The sequence below is a fragment of the Anarrhichthys ocellatus genome, unplaced genomic scaffold (genome assembly GCF_004355925.1).
Source record: "Anarrhichthys ocellatus isolate YVR2014 unplaced genomic scaffold, GSC_Weel_1.0 scaffold141, whole genome shotgun sequence".
Lineage (NCBI taxonomy): Eukaryota > Metazoa > Chordata > Actinopteri > Perciformes > Anarhichadidae > Anarrhichthys > Anarrhichthys ocellatus.
Genome location: NW_022280171.1, coordinates 58258 through 80428, shown reverse-complemented (window position 1 = coordinate 80428; position 22171 = coordinate 58258). Strand labels below are relative to the sequence as shown.

General features: G+C 43.4%; 1 protein-coding gene across 2 annotated transcripts; it reads right to left on the bottom strand.

The window, feature by feature from the left end:
- Positions 1-4215: 4215 nt before the first annotated feature.
- Positions 4216-21160, bottom strand: LOC116400009 (NACHT, LRR and PYD domains-containing protein 12-like). Of its 2 annotated transcripts, XM_031877599.1 has the most exons (11): positions 21082-21160; positions 19409-19694; positions 19124-19228; positions 14424-16275; positions 12144-12317; positions 11402-11560; positions 10856-11014; positions 10208-10381; positions 9928-10101; positions 8418-8464; positions 4216-5252 (listed from the first exon to the last, which is right to left on the bottom strand). In XM_031877599.1, the coding sequence occupies exons 2-11, from the start codon at positions 19683-19685 to the stop codon at positions 4726-4728; spliced, it is 3648 nt and encodes a 1215-aa protein (XP_031733459.1). In that variant the 5' UTR covers positions 19686-19694; positions 21082-21160; the 3' UTR covers positions 4216-4725. The 2 variants fall into 2 exon arrangements, with proteins under 2 accessions (XP_031733459.1, XP_031733460.1); XM_031877600.1 differs by lacking the exon at positions 21082-21160 and having other exon boundaries at positions 19409-20154.
- Between the last annotated feature and the right edge of the window lie 1011 nt (positions 21161-22171).

The window sequence follows — 22171 nt, the reverse complement described above, 5'->3', positions numbered from 1 at the left end:
GCGTGGAAGGGGAGGAGGTCTGAAAGGTAGGGAGGGGCCAGGTTGTTTAGGGCTTTGTAGGTGGTGAGTAGTATTTTGAAGTCTATTCTGTATTTGACCGGGAGCCAGTGGAGGTTGTGAAGGACCGGGGTGATGTGATCATAGCGGCGGGTGGAAGTGAGCAGTCGAGCGGCAGAGTTCTGAACATATTGGAGTTTAAAGATGATTTTGTTGGGAGAACCGTAGAGGATGCTGTTGCAGTAGTCGAGTCTGGAGGTTATGAGGGCATGGATGAGAATTTCGGTGGTGGCAGAGGACAGGGAGGGTCGGAGGCGTGCAATGTTCCTGAGGTGAAAGAAGGCAGTTTTGGTGATGTGGTTGGCGTGGGGTAGGAAAGAGAGGGTGGGGTTGAGGATGATACCGAGGTTGCAGACCTGGGTGGAGGGGGTGACGATGGAGCCATCAATGTTGAGGGAGAAGGGCTGGGCTGAGCGGGTGAGGGAGTTAGGGCCGATGATGAGTATTTCAGATTTGTTGCAGTTGAGTTTGAGAAAGTTCTGTTGCATCCATGATTTTATATCAGTGAGACAGGTGGTGAGAGTGGAGTGGGTGACGGAGGTGATGGTCTTGGTGGAGAAGTAGAGTTGGGTGTCGTCAGCGTAGCAGTGGAAGTTGAGACCATGACGACGGATGATTTGTCCAAGGGAAAGGATGTAAATGATGAAGAGGAGGGGACCAAGCACGGAACCTTAGGGGACACCGTGGGTGACTGGGGAGGTGGAGGATTTACAGTTGTTTATTGCAATGAATTGATGTCGGTCTGAGAGGTATGAGGTGAACCAGGAGAGGGCAGTGCCAGTTATGCCAAGGGAGTACTGGAGACGTGAGAGGAGGATGGAGTGGTTGATGGTGTCGAAGGCGGCACTGAGGTCAAGGAGGATGAGGATGGAGAGGAAGCCAGAGTCAGCAGAGAGAAGTATGTCATTTGTGACTTTCAATAGGGCGGTTTCTGTGCTGTGTTTTGAACGGAAGCCGGATTGGAAGGGTTGGTAGAGATTATGGAGATTGAGGTGGGACTTGAGTTGTGATGCAACAGCTCTCTCAAGGACTTTGGACAGGTAGGGGAGGTTGGAGATGGGCCAGTAGTTGTTGGGGATGTCGGGGTCAAGACCAGGTTTTTTCAGCACGGGGGTAACAGCAGTGATTTTGAGTGTGGGGGGTATGAGACCAGTAGACAGTGAGGAGTTGATGTTGGTGATGAGAGGGGAGAGTGAGGGGAGGCAGGCCTTGACTAAGGAAGAGGGGACAGGTGGAAGTCTTCATGCTGGAGAGTATGGAGGAGAGGTCCATTTCAGTGATTGAACTGAAGGATGAGAGTGAGTGGCTTGGAAGTAGGGGAGAGTCATGTTGAGGGCTGGGGGGTGGTAGAGGGGGTAGGGGGCTGCCAGCTGGTTGTGTATTGCAATGATTTTGTCGTTGAAGAAGGATAGAAATGAGTTGCATTTGCTGGTGGTGAAGGAGGTGGAGATGGTGTCCATGGGCTTGAGGAGTTTGTTGATGGTGGAGAAAAGCGTTTTGGGGTTGTTGGAGCCAGATTGGATGATGGAGGAGTAGTGAGAGGAGCGAGCGGTGTTCAGGGCATCTTTATATTGTTGTTGGTGGAGTTTGAAGGCATCAAGGTGAACAGTAAGTCCAGTTTTGTTGGCAAGACATTCCAGTTGACGGCCCTGCACTTGAGGAGGTGAAGTTGGTCAGTGTACCAGGGGGCGGAGTGGGTGAAGGAGATGAGTTTGGATTTTTTGGGGGCGATGACGTCAAGACAGGAGGAGAGTGCATCATTATCGTAATTGACCAGGGCAGTGGGGGAGGCAGACGAAATAGGGGCAAAGGCAGAGACAGTGGCAGCCAAGGTGGAGGAGAGCGAGGAGATGTTGACAGACTTGATGTTCCGGAATGTTATGGTGCGATTCTGCTTAACATGGGGGGTGGGGATGTCTATGTCCAAGGTGATAGCCAGGTGGTCAGAGATGGTGAGGTCGATGCTGGTTAGATTGCTGATGGTAATGCCGGATGTGCAGACCAGGTCAAGTGTGTGTCCTTTTTTATGGGTGGGAAAGTCGGCATGTTGGGTGATGTTGAAGTAGTTAAAGATGTCCAGGAGTTCTGTAGAAGTTGTGGAGTCAGATGAGTTGACGTGTATGTTAAAATCACCGAGTAGCAGAATGGATGGAGAGATGGTGCAAAGTTGTGTGACAAATTCAGACAGGTCAGAAGGGAAAGCATGGTTAGGTTTTGGGGGGCGGTAAATGACTGCCAGGGGTTTGGGACCAGACGGTTTAAAGACAAGGTGTTCAAATGAGGAGGGAGCCGGGATGGTTATTGCACTTGTAATGATGTATTTGCGAACAATTGTGGCTATTCCACCACCACGCCCGTGGTACATACACAGTGATATTCACAAAACAAACAATAATTAATCAATGAATAAAATAAACGTGACAGAAATCAGAATAAAGCATTCTGTGGCAGCGTGTAAAACAATAAGATGCCAGACATAAGAGACGTGCAAATTATTTATGGGCTCATGGAATCAAATTAATTCTCAGACGTTGTTTAACAGAAGATAATAATTTGGCAAGATACGCTGTTAGGGAACACAAGTTTTAGATAAATCAGAACACACTGTCACACAACCTGTTTCCTCCGTGTTCTCAGTAGAATGTTGTATGAATGCGGCTGTGAATGATGTGTGAACAGAGCTTCAGGATATAGAGAGGAGTGAAACTGGAGAGGTGGGTGGATGTACAGTAAGTGCTGCTGAAGTGGAGATTCTGGCCTTGATACACAATAATATACATTTAGAAGACAGTACAGGTGAAGAGGGTAAAAAAATAACCACGGTTAAAATTCATCATATTACATTTCCCCAGTTGATTACAATTACATCAATTCCATTACAAGTTTTCTGAAATGTTAGATTTGAATATGCAAATGAGGTATTATCTAACGCTAACTCTTGGTGAATTTAGGAGAAATCTACGCAAATTGACAAAGTAGTAAAATAAACAGTTAATAAAACGTTTTCTTTGCACTAGTCTGAAAGAAGACGTCTTATGGAAGCAGAACAGAACATCTCTGAAGTGACCAGAGCATGACAATGTTTTGCCTTTCGCCTTGAAATTCTAAACTGTTTAAATCTCTGACATGATCGTCAGGTGAAATAAAACCCAGGCCTAGGCGAGGTGCTGGTGTGACCTACAAAATGTAGACCGTCAATCAAGAACTACATTTGGGTTTTTCACCACAGGGATGTGTAATGATGAACCACGCTACGACTCAATGTGTGCATGCAGGGGCCAATGACTGTTTTCTTCTTTTCAGCATTCAGGCGAGACGCAACCAAGCAACGACATTGTTTTCCGTGCACTCAAGATTGCCAACCCTGGCTTTAAGCGGTATCATAGATGGAGGAAGACTGCACACAAGCAGATGACGACCATGTCCTATAATAATATTTTATTATTTACTTTCATTTAGTCCCCCTCCCATGTTTGTGACTTGTTTCTATAGTTCTATATCGCGCACACTATGAAGCATACAGCACACATTATCGTATCGTCTCGTCAGGTGATCAAATAGAAACTTGACGTTGGAATATATCAACATATTACCTGTTACCAAGTGGAACTGACGGGGTGAAACTATTGGGTCCGGCGGACCAGTAATGAGGTGCACGGGCCTGATTAGGTGAAAAGATGCACCTGCTGGCAAATCGCGGCCGTTGTCTTTCTCTCCGCCGCCACAAGCGGGGGTGCCGAGTCCAACTACTTCCTCTCCCACAACAAGCATAGACGTAGCGTGAGGCCGCATGAGAAGTTGCGTCGGTGGCGCAGTGTCTGGGCGGCATCCGTTACGGAGGGGACATCGTGTGTTTGGGGGATGGCTGACTCGGAGCTTCCTGAGCAGCTTCCAATGGCAGCTGGGGGGGAATCCAAGTGGGGGTGGTTGGGTTGCTGAACATTCGTTAGTTGGACGCTGCCTTGGTCTGTTGTTTTGTTTGTTTTGATTTAAATTGTTTGAGGCCGATCTTAGTGTGAACTCCTCCTGCCCGCTAAACCAGCTGTCACTGGTTGCTTCACACAGTTAGATTTGTACTAATAAAAGATTTATATTTTTATAACGCTGCTTCCTGTGTGTACGTGCCTTTACGGTGTTTTGAACCGGATTTCTGTGGTAACGGGGTGCTACATTACCCATTAATCATCATTGTATGAATTGAATTGAATTATGTATTTGATTGTGTTTTTTAATTCTTTATTAGTTGTAAAAGTCATGTATAGTCATGTTAATGCTACGCACTGGAGAACCGTGACAGAGACTGGTTTGCCTTTTCCAGGGATGTAAAATGGTCATTTTGATATAAACACTGTCTCTTATTCATATATTGATTGTAGGGGCTCTCAGGACAATCTAACCATTCACACCTGGTACAGAACAAGCAGAGCTGGGTATTGGACTGCCATAAACAAATGGCACCACTCGCACTCATAGCCACTGTCTATATATCAACACCTCTGTTTGTATGTCAGTTTAAAAAGTTGAATTCTGTTGTGTGCAAAATGCATCAAATGGATCTGCTTTGCATACACAAATATGTCTCAAGAGATGACTAAATATACAAATCAAGAGGTGTATTGATATGAATATATGTTAATATATATATTCCCTAGATCCCATCGTACAATACTAACAGGTGAGCAGTAACGCATATGAACTAGTACCAAGTACCCTGAACGCAGGATAGAGCGGTTCGGTGAAAGTGCAGCTGAAGGTGTTGAGGTGGATCAGTGTGTTAGAGGAGACACTGTAGAAGGACAGCGTGCCAGCGGGCCAGTCCACATACACTGCTACTGTTTTGGAGCCGTGGTGCGATGACCTCTGACCTCTGACCTTCCCGTTGTGCCAAGCGATGTCGCTGTAGCACTCTAAGCACCACGACTTGTCGTTCCAACCGAGCAGAGAGTCGTCCTTTCGTCCTTTCCTGCCGATTCCTCTGTACGCCACTCCTACGTAAACTGGTCCTCGGCACTCCACCTCCCAGTAGCAGCGCCCGGTCAGACCGTTTGTACACAGGACCTGGCTCATGTGTTCAAACCTCTCTGGGTGATCAGGGTAGGACTGCGCCTTCCCGACGCATGTAACCTGTTTGGCACGTTGAGTTAGGAGTAAATTCTCCTGTGCTGTGTTTGGGTCCAGTGTGAGTTCACAGGCATCTGCCAGGAGGAAAAGGGACACAGCTGGTAAATGGAGTGAACTTTCATTCACAGACAAGTTATTTCAGTTGCAGAGGAGTTCTTCAGGATCACATCTTCCCTTTAATACTGAACATCTGATTTCTGTGAGGGAGGCAGGGTTGGATGACTTATGAGTCCGTGCCTGTGTCCCTGCTGGAGTTGGAGAAGATGTATAGGTAAGAACGTATCTGCGACAAAGAAGTTAGGGACGGATGCTGAAGGCTCTTTTTCAAGCTGTCACAACCAACGTGCTTCTTGCATGGAAATCAAAGATGGTGCAGGTCAAATAACATGCTGAACGGACCTGTACAGCGCTTTTCTAGTCTTCTGACCACTCAAAGCTCTCTAACTCTACATGTCATCATTCACCCATTCATACACTGATGGCAGGGGCTACCATGCAAGGTGCCAACTGCCCATCAGGACTATGTAATCATTCACACACATTCACACTTTAGGCACAGCTTAAGTGTCTTGCCCAAGCACACATTGACATGGACTAGTGGCCAGGGGATCAAACCTCCGATCCTCTGATTGAAGGACGACCCGCTCTAACACCGAGCCACAGTCGCCATAAGAGTCTACAGCCATGCTAGCAGCTCTGTAAAGCTCTACTTGGGCACAGAGATGCTTTCGGCTAAATGCTAACGTCTGCATGCTAACATTATCACATAGATGACATCAACATACCAGTGTGTTGCTGGACATATTTACCAGCTTTACCATCTTAATCATCACGCTGAAATGTAGAGATGTTCCGATATTTCTTCCTTCACAATATCGATTCCGATACCTGGCCTTTTGTAGCGGCAGATCCCAGTGTGTTAAACACGGTAAAATTCCCCCTCTAATATCTATTCTATATTTCTTATTGAAAACATCTTCAAACAAATGTAATTATTCAAATTTCTACTCCAAAGCTACATTTTATATGATTACATTTGAGCATATCATGATAACGTTATTATCAACCTTCACTCAATACAATTGTTTTACTGAATAGAGCTTGAAAGCATCATATTGTAACTCCCTACGTTAAGAAGAAGAAGAAACATTCCTTTATTAGTCCCACAGTGGATTGCACGAGAGTGTTTAACCACTGGTGTGTAGCACTATTTTGCACATGTGCAGTACGGATCGGGCAGGTTGCACGGATCGGGTAGCGAGTGTCACGTGTTGTTGTTCCTGTGGAACGTAACATAATGTGATATTGGGTTAGCTCACGGACTCCGACACCAGGCTGAAACCTCTGGTTCCCGAGAGTGAAGCCAATGCGGAAGTGTCATAAACTTGCATTCTCTCCACTGTTGCAAAAAGAAGTCAGATTGTACAGAAGTCTATGAGAAAATGATTCTACTTCTGTCTTGATTTATTATGTAAACATAGTAAAGATGAGTTTATGGCCTCAAACCTTCTTCTATGAAGCATGATGTCCATTCAGTAAATTATGGTCCATTTACAGTCAAATAGACCATAAAGCAGGGTATGCTTTAGGGCGGGGCTATCTTGTGATTGACAGGTCACTCCCACAGCCGAATACAGTGTCTTTATTTTCACTCCTCCGCAGTTTAGATATGGTCACTTCCATTCACCGGTTGCAAAAGCCAAGAAGGCGAGGGCCAAAACGTCGAACTTGAGGCCTCAAAACGGCAGGCCACAAACCAACTGTTGAGAGGCTGCCTGAGGCTGCAGCGGGTAGGATATGAGCGGTGGGGACCCTCCAGAACCTGAGCGGCAGAGGGCAAATACCGACTGGTGGAAGTCTTTGTTCCACCAGTCCTCATAAAAGGTGGCATATTTTCCCTTTAACAGACCACGTTAAAGTTGCAATAGATCACTTTTCAACTCCCCCACTAGTGTTACCAAGTGGTATTATTGTTGCCGTCGGTGACGCAAAGATAACCAGATTGCGTTCAGTATTTTCTCAGAGCTTTCTACTAGCAATTTATTCAGACCATCAGGGAAAAATCAACAAATATATTATATTGAAATTAGGGGTGCAACGGATCACAATCCTCACGGTTCGGTTCAGATCACGGTTCGGATCAGCAAAGAAAAGGGGAGGAATCAAATATAATTTTGCTTTCCACTCATTAATTAAAGAACTTCAAGAACACTTAAAGCAAAGAACTTTGGGCTATAGTCTTGCATTAAAAACAAATATTGAAGATGTCCAATTTGAAATAAATAAATGAAACATTCAAGAATACTCAATTCTGTTAAGTTTAAGTGCAACATGAGGTATGTTGATATGGGATGTTGCTATTGGGCCTGTCTAGCTTCACTCTGCTGCTTGGGTCTATGTTTACTTCCTGTCAGGTTATGTCATTCAAATACACTGCAATAATGTTTACCATTACTGTGAAAGTCTACAACTTTACATTTGTTTTAAAAAAAGATGAGAATATCTCCATTGTCTGGGGAGAGGGTAGAACTTTCTGTGGTGAATGGGATATTACTATTGGGCCTGTCTAGCTTCCACTCTACTGCTTCTGTCAGCGTCACGATGACTATGGCCGATACCCAATCCAGTATTTCTGAAACTTTTCCAATACGAGTGAAGAAGTTAACTAAAATTTGAACCAATACGTTAGAAATATGGTTCACATTATACCTGCTGAACACAGCATGTTTGTGTGCTGACACTAGCACTGAAGTTGCAAGATCCGAGATTGGGAGCATTTTGATTGCCTCCCAACATGTCTGCGACGAGCGAGCGCTCATAGCTAACGGTGCTAACTACGGTGAAAGTGCTGACAGAGCTAACAATGTTTACCTGAGGGGGACACGGAGGGTCAATGGTGGAAAGATTCTTTACTAGTTTTGAAGTTAGTCATTCAAAACAGCAACGAACATTATGGATGTCCGCTGTTATGGATGTTTCATATAAAAAATACTGCACTTCTTCTTTATTGCCTTGGAAAAACAGGTAAAAAAACTGGTGCATGGTGTACAAGCCAAAAGTGTTCTATGATCAACATGAAACATATAATTATGTGAAAAAAAGACCCACAAGGTCTCCCAAGGAAAAAAGGGTTAGTGTGATGTTTATATTTGGAAATATGATCAGAAGCAGCAGAATTAGATTTTTGCTCAGAGTATAAGTGAGAGTGGTAGAATAGGTAAGGGTGAAAAAGTACTTACATTTCCTAGGCCCGGGCAAGATCCTGAACTCTCCACAAAGATCAACCCTGAAGGAGAAGAAGAGGGGATATCATGATCAGTTGCCTGTGTTTGACAGAACCCATTGGTTGCACGACAGTGAACCCACATGTGGTTATGTTTGACTGTCTGCATACACAGACACCTTTACACATGTTTGTGGATGTGTACAGTCCATGCTGTGTGTAGATGGTCGGCATCGATAGAGGCGACAGGTCAGTTAGGGCTAGAGGCCTATCTTCTACCTATCTTCTACTAAGTTTGCTGTTTATAGATCCAGTTTGAGATTCAACAACTCAGTGTCCACTAGTCGTGGATATTTTTATAAAACAAACCGCTGAATAAAAGAACTTGAAATGGTTCTTTGGGGGGAAAACACTACTGCTAGCTTATCAGAGAAGACGCTTTTTTGCTTCCCATGCGCGTTATTATTCGGAGGGGATGGTACTTTGTCAAGAACAGGCTTTCAGGATCTCAAGCATCTTTCTGAGAGGATTACCAAACATTAAAGCAGCAGGACAACACAATAGATTTGACTGTCGCACATAGCTGTCACAGGTAGATTTGCCATGAATTTGAGTAAATTACTTATTCTTTTTCAAAATAGAAAAAACCTGTCTGACTGAGGAACTGCATCAAACCGCTCAGAATGTTCCTTTATGTTCCTTAACGTAACTGTATAAAAGACTTCCAGTGGAATAAAATGACGTAGAGCTGAGTCCTCTTGAAGTAGCAAGGATCAGTACTTCTGCTGACTTCTGCTCGTTAGGATCAGGACACTTTCCTTGGACAAAGTGTAAAGTCCTCACTGTGTATTTCCAACAGGTTACTGTGCTCTCTAAAAACTCTTTCCTTTCTCATGTTAACTTTTGAAGCTTTTGTGAAACTGTCTACCTTGAATTGAAGATTGACTAATCTAAGAGCAAAATTACAGTTGGGCAAATACTACAGACCAGTCTTAATATCTCAGTGAACGCATGCCAGCTTGTCTGGCTTTACCACAGTAAGCCTATAGAGCCACTTCGAACTCACATCCTGTGTTCAAAGACCAAATGATTTGCATTGTAACCAGGCGTCTACCTCCGGTTCTGAAAAATGAATCAAATACTATTGTAAGTGTCATAAACCTGCCTTCTCTGTAGTGTCCACCAGGGGGCGACTCCTCTGGTTGTATAGAAGTCTATGAGAAAATTACTCTACTTCTCTCTTGATTTATTACCTCAGTAAACATTGTAAACATGAGTTTATGGTCTCAGTCTCCAGTTTCAAGTCTTCTTCAATACAGCATGATGTTCATTTAGTAAATGATGGTCCATTTAGAGTCAAACAGACCATAAAGCAGGGGATGTATCAATGAATGTCAACACTAAACAAACACGATTACAGCTTCTACTAAAAAGGAGAAACTGTTGATCAAGAACCACCAAAATGGCCACTGAGCAGCTCATTATGTTACAAGACAGAGGCCATCGGTTGGTGAACTGTTGAGTACCTGAGAGTTTCTAGTCTCCACTGTGGATTCTTAAGTCCAGCAGAGAGCAGCTCCACCCCTGAGTCTCCTGGATGGTTGTAGCTCAGGTCCAGCTCTCTCAGATAGGACGGGTTGAAGCTCAGAGCTGAGGCCAAAAAAGCACAGCCTCCCTCTGTGACCAGGCAGCCTGACAACCTGCAGAGAGAACATGCTTAATCCTCCAAGGACCACTTTCATGCTGGTGTGCTGGCATTAAGGTTTCATTATCTCTATGTCAAAGCGCAGGTTCAGGATTACTGACCTTAGTGTTTCCAGTCTACAATGTTGACTTTTTAGTCCAAAACAGAGCTGATCCACTGCTGAGTTCTGCAGGTCGTTGTTACTCAGGTCCAGTTTTCTCAGACTGGAGTACTGAGAGCTGAGAACTGAGGCCAGACATTCACAGCTTCTCTTCGACAGGTTACACCAACTGAGACTGAAGAGGATTTAGTGATGACAATTCATTTGTTTGAGAACAACAGTTGTGGTGGGTTGAAGCACCATGACAGGTATTATAGAAAGAAACAAAAGAAACAGACAACCGTATCATTTAAGTTGCTAAATTCCAAATTCAGAGCAAATGATTGAGGGATTGCCTCCACACGCCTCATAACATGACAACGGCTGAGCTGGGGGCTAGAAGCTAACAGTGCTAACAGCACCGACACTGCTAAACAGTGCTGACTGAGCTAACAGTGTTAAACTGAGGGGGAAGCGGCAAACACACTGGGACTCGGTGTGCGGCCGGACCAGCTACTTAAAAAAAGCACAGAGAAGCACGCAGAGGGAGATTGGCTTCATTTTCCACTACTCCACTATATCTTTACATAGCAAATAGTTGTTTGCTACGTAGAGTTAATGCTCTGAATTTTTAGCACCTTCAGATTACGTGACAGAACAGTAGGCAGACCTGAGATTTTGCAGTCCACAGTGGGGGCTCTCCAGTCCAACAGAGAGCATGTATAGTCCTCTATCCTGCAGGTTGTTGTTGCTCAGGTCCAGCTCTCTCAGACTGCTGTATTGTCCCACATTGTGACAGCAGAACTCTGTTGGCTCAGAGTCTTTTGGTCTAAGAAAGAATGGCAATAAAAAAAGTCCATAGGCCAACTTCATAGTAAGATATTTAACGTACTGTACAGCAATAAATATGTAACATGTAATATGTCAATTGTCATGAATCGTTGTTCAATAGTTTTGCTGTTATGAAATTAGAATGTGAAGATTACGGTACACTCTCCCTACAAAAGTAAGTAAATCCTGTGGAATTAAATTAATTCAAAACAATACAGAAACATAATTAAAGTCACAGTTCTGTATTGTCAGTTTTCCCTGAACTGCTAATTCAATTATAATCAATTTACGTTGTAATATTTTTGTCAAGTACTGATGAATACACTCATTTTTAAAGCCCCTCAAGAAAAATGTAAATAAGTCAATAAAAAATTAATAAGTATACTTGTGTGGCTCCGGTATCTTCATCAAATTCAACATCTTGAGTTTGGGTTTTCTTGGGGGATTGTGGCTCAGGTCCAGCTCTGTCAGATGGCAGCAGTTGGAGCGCAGTGATGCGGCCAAACAAGCGCAGCCTTTCTTTGTGACCTCACAGCTGGACAACCTGCATGTGGCAGTCTTTTATTAGTTTGATTCTGAAACTTAAGTTGCTCACTCTTGTTTTTCAATTCTTTATCGCGACTGGCTGGTTTTGCATTGATATCCATTGTTTATATATAATATGTTTAAATTTTACAATTTTACATCACAGAGGGTACATTAAGTTTTTAAATATGGATTATTACAAAATAGAAACACAGGGCATACTGTGAAGATTAGCAGGAGTACAGGTGGCGTCCTAAGGAGTTCCATGAAATATCTCATGATATTTTTCCACAGACTAAACTGCAAACATCAACGTTACACTTTCTGTTGTGTAAACTGGATTATTACAGGGAGCGATCTGTTTTGGCACTCATGCTATTGGACAAAACAGACTCCTGTTTTAATCCCAGTGTTTGCAGTAGTAACTTAATTGTCCACATGGAAATAATGTAATAACTGAATGCAACATTTCTGACTTTGGCGTCTTATGGCTGCATCAAGAATTCTTTTAATTCAGACCTCAAAAACAGATGCATTAGCGAGATCAACTAATGAAACACAGTCATGTAAAGCAGTGAGAGTGGAGTGAAGTAGGTACTGACCTTAGATTTTCCAGTCTACAGTTAGGATTTTTCAATCCAGTAGAGAGCCGCCTCACTCCTGAATCCTGCAGGTCGTTGTAACTCAGGTCCAGCTCTCTCAGGCTTGAGGACTGCGAGCCGAGAACTGAAGCCAGGGCTTCACATGATAGGTGTGAGAGCTCACATTGGCTCAGTCTGAATTAGAATGGGAGTGGGATATTAAAGTTATTTATGTTTCATATATTATATGGTAGAATATATTGTTACACCTAGCAGATCACTAAATTAAGATGTGCGCAAAATGCAAAATGTAAAGTTACCTATCTCACTAAAAATGGATTATTATGGACTTTTACTTGTGTAGCGCCTTTATAGTCTTCCAAACACTCAAAGAGCTTTGACACTACATGTCATCATTGACCCATTCACACCCATTCATACACTGGTGCTAGGGGCTACCATGCAAGGTGCCACCTGCCCATCAGGACTATCTAACCATTCACACCCATTCATACACTGTGTGTAGGCACAGCTACGGGAGCAATTTGGGGTTTATTGCCCAAGGAGCCATGGACTAGCGGAGCCGGGGATCAAACTGACGATCCTCTGATTGAAGGAAAATCTGCTCTATCCCTTAGCCACAGTCATTATGTGACTAATGAATATACAGCATTGATATTTAGGGTCTAGACAGCAGGGGAAGCTGGATACAGGGGAATCTCTGACTATAATAAACAGTCTCAGTGTCTGTTTAGTCAGAGATTCCCTGTTTGGGGTAGATTCTGTTTGGCTAGTTCCAGTCAGAGTGAGATTGCTGCTTTGGGTTTGTTTGCTATTCAGTCGGGTGTAGTGCAGTGCACAAATTATGCGGACAAAATAAAAGAAGTCCAACTCAGACCTCCCCCACTCTTGTTAACCTGTCCTGTACTGTGCCAATCTCAACAAATGCCGGTTCACCGCCTGCAATTGGGTCGCATTATCTTCTCATTGCTTGGTCAGTGCTCCTATGTTTCAAACTATGACACTCTACGTACCCCTCTAGCGTCAGTTTTGGACGTGGCAGGGAGGGTTGGTTAATATTTGTACGATAAGTGTATAGTGTCTTTAAACTTCCGTCTTCACAGAAAGTTAGGTTCAGGCAACAAACACACTTCGTCAGGGTTAGGAAAATAACTTGTTTGACGTTAGCTTGACTTACTAACGCCACTGACTATTAATGTGACTAACAACTCACGTGACTAACTACTGATGTGACAAAATGTCATATTTGCTTTTAGTTTCCCATGGGACGCAAAGAGCAGTCTCTTAAGCGAAAGTCTTGTGTTTGTTTGACCGATCAACCAACCCCTCCCACCTGCCCTGTGTGGACTTTGTTGCACTATGTCAGTTGCTCGGACAGGGTACTGTTTACATTGGAGTTAGTTGTAAGCCCGGTGCAACACAGACACACCCTATTGAGTGTCTCAGTGTGTCTGTGTCAGATGCCATTGAGCAATGACCAAACTGTGGTATTTGATACTTTGGGAGTGAGAAGGGGTTGGGCAACTTGTTGTTTAGATACAAACCAGAGTACCACCCAGCCGGACCTGCCGGACCAAACACCACCAAACTGCCGAGATGGAAGCTAAACTAATCCAGCTAGAGCCTAAGGCTACTCCACCACCCAGTCTACTGCTGGCTGTCTGATGTTCAGTCACAAGAAAATAAGATGGATGAAATAAGACTTCAGGCGAACATAGCAACAGAGATGACTGTTGTACCCACATCTTTACAGAGAACTGGCTCCATCGTGGTATCCCGGATCAAGCTACACTTAACGGACGGACTGCAGGACAGAGTGCAGGACTCCGGTGGGATGAGAGGAGGTGTTTACATCAATGATGCTTAGTGCTCAAACACAATCAAAGGCGATGGAAAAGATTTTAAGGTGTCGAATTTTTCATGCTAAGATGTCGGCTATATTATCTGCCCAGAGAATTGTTTTTGTTGCTGCTGTTTACATTCCTCCTGATTTAAATTTACAAAATGCTATACAGGAATGCACTGTTTTGGTTTTGTTTGTTTGTCATGTTTTTATTGTGTTGCAAATAAGCTACAACTGCATGCAACCCTGTGTTGCATAATGACAAATAATGATCCTTGAAAGCCCCCGTAGGTTGGCTATACTGTATGTATCAAGTACCATGTGAGTTGTTTATAAAATGTATTCCTTTTCCAGATACCTGAAAATAATGATACTGCATAAAGTGATACAAATATTTGTTGAGTGAAGTGTTTAAATAAGTTAAAACAAGTACTTACCGTGCAGTTGTTGAGGCTTTGACCAATGGCAGCATTCTCATAAGAACGTCCTCTGATTTGGAGTATTCGTTTAGGTCAAACACATCCAGATCTTTTTCAGAGGACAGTATCACGTAGACCAGGGCTGACCACTGAGGAGGAAAGAGATTTGCTGTGGAGAGGCTTCCTTGTCTCAGGTAATACTGGACCTCATCCACTAGGGAACAGTCCTTCAGTTCACTCAGACAGTGGAAGAGATTAATGCATCTCTCTGGTGAAGGATTCTCCCTGATCTTCTTTTTGATGTATTTCACTAGCTGCTGGTCGGTCTCTGTGCTTATTCCTGTTTGTTTCAGCAGGCCTTGCAAGAGATCCTGATTTGACTTCAACGAAAGGCCCAAGAGGAAGCGGAGAAACAAGTCGAGGTGTCCATTTGGACTCTTCAAGGCCTTGTCCACAGCTTTCATATAGACCTCAGTTGTGGATGCTTTTCTGAAAAGCTTCTGCAGATGTTGGAGAAGTGTTTGCGGTTCAGCCATCATATCCTTTCTGTGATTAACAATTGACAGGACTACAAAAACAGCTGCCAAAAACTCATGAATACTCAGATGCACGAAGCAATACATCTTGTCTTCGTTCAGCCCATCTTCTTCCTTGAAGATTTGTGTGAACACCCCTGAGTACACCGATGCTTCACCAAGATGAATGCCACTGTTGTTCAAGTCTGTCTCATAGAAGATCAGATTGCCTCTCTCCAACTGGTGAAAAGCCAGCTTCGCAAGTGACATAATGATCTTGATGTTCTCCTTTGTGTCATACTTAAGTGCTGTCTGCTTAATCTGAAACACAAGGAATTTTGTATACATCTCAGTCAGAGTTTGAGGGATTTCTTTTCGGTCGTCTTCGCCTACCATTTGCTTCAGAACTGTGGCAGTGATCCAGCAGAAAACTGGAATGTGACACATGATGTGTAGACTTCTTGATGTCTTGATATGGGACATGACTCTGTTGAACATCGGCCCGTCTCTAAATCTCTTCCTGAAGTACTCCTCCTTCTGTGGATCAGTGAACCCTCTCACCTCTGTCACGATGTCAACAACGTATAGAGGGATCTGATTGGCCGCTGCCGGTCGTGTGGTTATCCAAAGGCGAGCAGAGGGGAGCAGTTTACCCTGGATGAGGTATGCCAGCAGATCACTCACCAACAGTGGCTCGTCAATAGAGCATTCTTCCTTGTCACTGAAATCAAGCTGAAGGCGGCTTTCGTCCAACCCATCAAGCACAAACAGAAGTTTAAATTTACTCTTGTCGAAGTTGGTGTTTCCTGAAGCCTGTAGTTCAGTGAAGATGTAATGAAGCGCCTCCTCTTTTATATCTTGGCTTTCCCTGATACATTTGTGAATGAGCTCTGCCAAACGAAACCTTCTGTCCTTCAGTAAATTCAGCTGGCGGAAGGTGAAGGGGAATGTGAGATGCACGTCTTGATTGGCTCTTCCTTCAGCCCAGTCCAGGATGAACTTGTAAATAAGGAATGTTTTGCCGATTCCTGCAATCCCATTTGTCAAGACTGTTCTTACTGGTGTGTTTTCTCCAGAAGGGTGTTTGAAAATGTTGTTGTGCTGAATTGATCTGTCAGTTCCTTGTGGTTTTCTTGATGTCATCTCAATGTGTCTGACCTCATGCTGCGTGTTGTCATCAACATCATTCCCATCTATGATGTAGAGCTCCGTGTAGATATCATTAAGATGTTTTTTATCCTTCTGCTTTGACGACCCTTCTGGTATACACATAAACTTGTTCTGGAGGTTTGACTGGAGCATGCATTGGTATGACAAGATGGATCGTGGAGGATTTGGTCTTGGCACCAGCAAATCTGTAAGGAATGAACCCATTACTGTGGACTTTATTCATATCACTCTGGATAAAACATTGCCAACATTTTATCAGTATGTTAACTGCCCCACTAGAGACAGTAAAACATTGGACCTCCTGTATGCAAATACTAAGGATACAGTGCCACTGCTCTTTCCTCCCTTGGCAGATCTGACCTGCTCCTGCTGACACCAAAGTATGTCCCTATTGTCCAACGGCAGCCTGTATCCAGAAGGACTGTGAGGACTTGGACTCAGGAGACTAATGAGGCGCTGGATCACCAGTGATTTGAAAGTGCTTCTTGATAAGAAGAAGAAGAAAGCTTTCAGGTCTGGAGATGTGGATGAACTGAGGAATATACAGCATGACTTGTGGGAGAAGCTGAAGGAGTGCAAGGACTACTCAGGAGAAACCTGGAGGCCAAACTCCAGCAGAACAACACAAGGGATGTGTGCAATGGAATGAAGGAAATCAGTGGGTTAAAAGTTAGGGACAAACATTCAGTAGGCAGTCGGAGAGAGCAAATAAGCTCAACTTTTTCTTCTACAGGTTTAGTTCACAGCCCTCAGCTGTTCAGAGAGCTGCAGCTCGTCTGGTGTTCAATCGCCCCAAGTTCTCCCACACAACTTCCCTTCTCCGTTCTCTACACTGGCTCCCTGTAAGAGCTCGCATCCATTGGATGCCTCGTCGCTCAGAGGTCCCTGCAACCGATTGACCCGGTCACGGCTGTTTTCTGTCCTGGCCCCACAGTGGTGGAATGAACTCCCCACTGACGTCAGGACAGCAGAGTCGCTGCCCATCCTTCATCAGGCTGAAAACTCACCTCTTCAAGAAGTACTACCCTGAGCCTTCCACTCACCACTTATTGTATTCATATTAGTTTGTTGCACTTATTGTATTCGTATTAGTTCGTACTGAAGAAACTATTATCCATATTGGATAACCCGGATCACCTTCTCCACCACTTTCTCCAACAGACTGATTCAGCTCCGCTGTCACAAGGACAGATACAGGAGAATATTCCTGCCCTCTGCTATAACACTGTATAATAAATCACCTCTGGCCAGATCATCCTCCTTCAAATGACTACAACAACGCTACACGGTTGTTGCTTGTTGTTGGTGATCCTTGCACTACTGTTCAGTTTGTTTAGTTTACCTAGTTGTTAATTTAATACCATTCTAATTCATTGTATACTGTGCATTTTTTTAAATTCTATTTTATCTTATTTTTTATTATTCTATTTCTTCAAATTCAATATCTGCTCTGTTATTTTATTGTACTGTATATATTGTGCATTTTCATACGTAATATTTTATATTTTATTTTACTCTCTAAATTGCTGCTGCTACAAACTAATTTCCCCCTGGGGATGAATAAAGTTTATATCTATCTATATCTATCTATCTAGTTTGTTTCTGCACTGTACTTTTGCTCTGGTTTATGCTCTTAGATGCTTGTTTAAAAAAGGAGATCCACTTATTACTTCTGGTGACTAGTAGTTCTCTTGAATACCTATGTTGAATACACTTATTGTAAGTCGCTTTGGATAAAAGCATCTGCTGAATGACTGTAATGTAATGTCTCCTTCACCTCTCACCCAGACTTCCACACACCCCGTCTGCCCCTAATGCTTTCACCCTTCTCACCTGAAACCCCCTGGTGAGCTCCTTAGACCCAAATCCCTCACCTTTCAAGTGCCTTTCCTCCACTAACAAGACAAGCACCCTCCTCCGCCTGACTGTCACTACTGGTCGGGTTAGGAGACAGCTGGAGAGACTCCACCAAGGCAAGGCTGCAGGCCTGGACAGTATCAGCCCGAGGGTTCTGAGGACCTGTGTCAGCCAGTTGTCTGCTATCCTGCAACACCTCATCAACCTGAGCCTAAAGCTGGAGAAACAACAAATGCTGTGGAAGACGTCCTGCCTGCACCAGTTGCCAAGAAGACTACTCCATCTGGCCTCAACAACTATCGACCAGTTGCCCTCACATCTCACGTGATGAAGGTGCCGGAGAGAATGGTCTTGGCCCACCTTAGACCGCAGGTGAAATCATCGCTGGACCCTTTACCTACCAGCCCTATCTGGGAGTGGAATTTCTTTAGTGCGTTCAACACCATCCAGCCACTAGAGGGAGAAGCTGCACAATGAGGGTGGACACGTCCACTATCTCCTGGATTACAGACTTCATGACAGACAGACAGCATTTTGACAAACTGAGCAGTGTTCTCTCTGAAATGATTATCACATTGTACACAACAGATGGTTAGTACTGGCCATGTGACTTGCAGGAGTTTTTTGAGAAACTCTGCAGTGGTTGGGTGTATAAGTACAGAGCACTGGGGGATTCATTTGTGGTGTGGGCTGGAAGAAACAATCTGCTTCTGAACATGACCAAGACCAGGGAGATAAACTTCGGATGGAAGAGGATGCTTCACAACCCCTGTGTATTCTGGGAGAGGATGTTGACGAGGTGGAAAATATTAAGATATAATTAATTATATATTCACTACAACGCAAATCACTAGCACTATGCTGGAAAAGGGGCAGTGACTCACGTGTCTACCCTGGTGTCGTGTTTCTAACACTGCCGATGGGAGTTGGAGCCGATAAATACCAATGACTACCACAGACTCATCTGTCCCGGGAATCGATGTTAATGTAACCTTTCCCACTGAAGGCAAAAGCCAGATGTAAGTGGGTGAAAAGGTCTCATGTTTATGGGTCCGAACCAGGGATTTGCAAAAATGGCTCTCTGGTCACAATGCTGCCTCTGCCATTAAAATAAACTTTTTTTCTTAAGAGGTATGCAATCAGTAGTGCCCAAACTGTAAACAGCAATAGCTTCACCTTCAGCCTGAGCACCAGGTGTGAGAGGGTGAGGAGCTCCCTGTGCTTGTTGAATTGAGGAAGGTCCTGTGTTCTCTGAAGTCTCTCCAACATCATCGGCATCGTCTGAGGGAGCCGAGCAGAGATGTAAAGAAAAAGATAGAGAGGATGATTAGAGAGGCTCCTATGATGGAAATTATTCAGCCGTTGGCATAGTGCCAGCTAATGGCCTATTATGTAAGTCAAAGGTATGAAATTTTCAATATTAATTTCATTAGCAGAAGGCTAACATGAACTCAGACTTACCATTGGGTTCAGAACCACTTTTGGAAAAACGCTCCAATAAATCATTTCTGCTGATCTTCCTCAGAACTTCCACTGTGATCTGCAGAGCTCCAAGAAGGCTGTAGGTCTGCACCATCTGATCCACCGTGTCATGCCTGTTGGCCTCTTCCAGTCGGCTCTTCGAGATAGCTGGGAAGCCTTCTATGATTTCTGCCTGCTTCAGGAACCACTGGAAGTGCATGAACTCGTCATTCCCCAAGTCCTGCAGGACTCCAAGGAGGAGCTCCTTCTGTGACATCAGTGCTCTCTGCTCACATGGGAGGACAGTTTAATAGTCAGTCACATAAGTTCAGTTATTTGATTATCCAGAGCTTCATGCAGCAGATTTCTTGAGCTAACTGGATAACTATGCCAAAACCTGGAACCCAGGTCTTTTTACCATTCCATTCTATATTTCATTTCATCAAATCACTATGTTTTCTGATCTTACTGTTTGTATTTGCATGCTTCTTATACAGCCACATTCCACTAGTCAAAAAACATACTAACTTCTGGCTTTTGTCTTGGGAAAGGTTACTGTCGGCATTCATTCCAAGGACAGATTACTCTGCAGTAGTCACAGGTATTTACCGACTCCAGCTCCGATCGGCAGTGATGGAAACATGACACTCGGATGGACATGCTAATTGTTGCCCCTTTAACGGTGCGATGCAACCAAAATCAAAATTCACAAGAGAGTATCTAATGTTCATTTTACATCCTAAAACATCAAACCAAAAAAAATATTTTACTTCGAGACAAGGGAAACAGAAGTGCAAAAATGCTAACTCAGGGTTTTAGGACTCCTTCCTGCACCACTCTATTGAGTGGCCTTACCCTCCTCAAAGGAACAGTGTGTAGGATCTGTTGGCTGGAATGGAATATGATATTAATAACTATTTTATTATTAGTGTATAATGACCTTATACTAAGAATCATTGGATTTTTGTTTCCTTAACAAGGACCCTTCTTATTAAATAGGGAGCAGGATCTCTTCACGGAGTCCGCAATGTTGCATAGCTTTGTTCCTACGGTAGCCCAGAATGGACAAACCAAACACTGGCTCTAGAGAGAGCCCTTCACGTTTCTACGATACCTGAGGTAGGGATGGATGTTAAACGGGCCCCGTGGCTAAACTATTAAAGACCAGAGTATTGATAACCTCCAACGTTACGGGTTCTTTTATCTGTTCTTTTTAATGTGTTGGTGTTATTTAATTATCACGCTGCAGGGCGCATCTCCTCTGCTCTCTGTGTCAGGGCTGAGCTCCTCCAACTACACACAAACACTTGAAGAGAAGTCAGAGAACAATGGCTTACAAGATTGTTGCAGGTTGTCCTGCTGTAAAGGGTGTGGTTTATATTACATTTATGACATTCTCAAACAAAAGAAATTGCACTGTAAAAAGATCTGTACCTCTGCTTTTTTAGAAATTGGATTAAAATACTCTACACAAGATAACATATCTAGTGAAATCAGTCACATTTATCAAGATCCTTTCTTTCGTCACTTGACCAAACAGGAAGGGGTTAAAAGTAATATATAACAATGTATTGAAATCAAAACAAAGAAGCCAGATATTCTTTAGCAGCTTCACATTAGGATGTCCGTCTGATCCTGCTTATATGTTTTAATAGAAACAAATTGTCACTGACCTGCAATCCGCTGTCACATCATTGGACATAACACGTTCACCATTCAAAGTGGAAGCATCAAATGGGGAACTGAGACAGGAATCTGAATTATTGCCTAAATTCCTTCCGTGGTGTTAACATCATCTCTCTTCTTCCTTGAAGAAACGGGCTGAACTCATGTCACAGGTTGGTATTTAGTAGGCTGTTGTTCTTATAGTAAATAATAAATTCCTTACTGTTTTTACCATTAGTACCAGAACTAACAGCAGCAGTTGTAGTTGTGCCAAAGGTGGAAGATAACTGATATTAACATATTTACACAGTCTTAAAGGGGCAGTGTGCAAGATTTAGTCAGAATTTTAGTTTAAAATATGTAAAAAATGAACTATTAACAGAATGTGAAGACGTTAGTGTGATGTTATATCAAAGATGTCTTCTATTATCCAAGTTGGAGAGATATCTACTGAAATTAGCATGCTGACTCTAACTCTAATGGCCATCAGGGGGCCGATTGTATAGAAGTCTATGAGAAAATTACTCTACTTCTCACTTGATTTGTTAGTGGAGCGATTAGTGAGCGGCGTGTCCAGCGGCGATATCAGCCCTACGGAGCGGCGGCGGCCGTCTGAAGTCACGTTTAGCGGCTTAGAGGAGGACGATGGACACAAACCGGAGGACTTTCCTGTCCTTATTAATGCTTATTTTGTTCTGCACAAATATTGTGAAGTCCGCAGATAAAATGTAAAGGAACAAAAGCAGTAAATGCTCTCCAGTAGGACAGAGACTTCAGCCACCAGCAGAGCTACGAGTGAGAACAGAAACAACAAAACGAGTGAGAGACGTGTGTTGACCATATTTATGGACCCATAATCTAGTAAACCTTTATGTGTAAGTGTTAATTTTAAAGTAAATTTGATGTGAGAGAGGAAGAGATAGAGCAAGATCGGCAGCGTTGTAACTAAGTCTGAAAAATATAACTTCTAAAACTTTCTACGAAATGTGTTTGTTTGAGTTTATAGAGGAAGATTTTAGAGTAATATCTTAAGTATCAAACACGATCTTTCATTCTTGAAGACTACTTTATTACTCTGTCGTATTTTTTAACTAAGCA

Excerpts from the sequence above, each read along its gene's own strand:
- LOC116400009 (XM_031877599.1), bottom strand. The coding sequence starts at position 19,685 with ATGTCACAGAAGGAGCTCCTCCTTGGAGTCCTGCAGGACTTGGGGAAT. Across the intron at positions 11,561-12,143 it reads TGTAGACTGGAAAATCTAAG|GTTGTCCAGCTGTGAGGTCA; the intron begins GTCAGTACCTAC and ends TGCCACATGCAG. Across the intron at positions 10,102-10,207 it reads TGTAGACTGGAAACACTAAG|GTTGTCAGGCTGCCTGGTCA; the intron begins GTCAGTAATCCT and ends TTCTCTCTGCAG.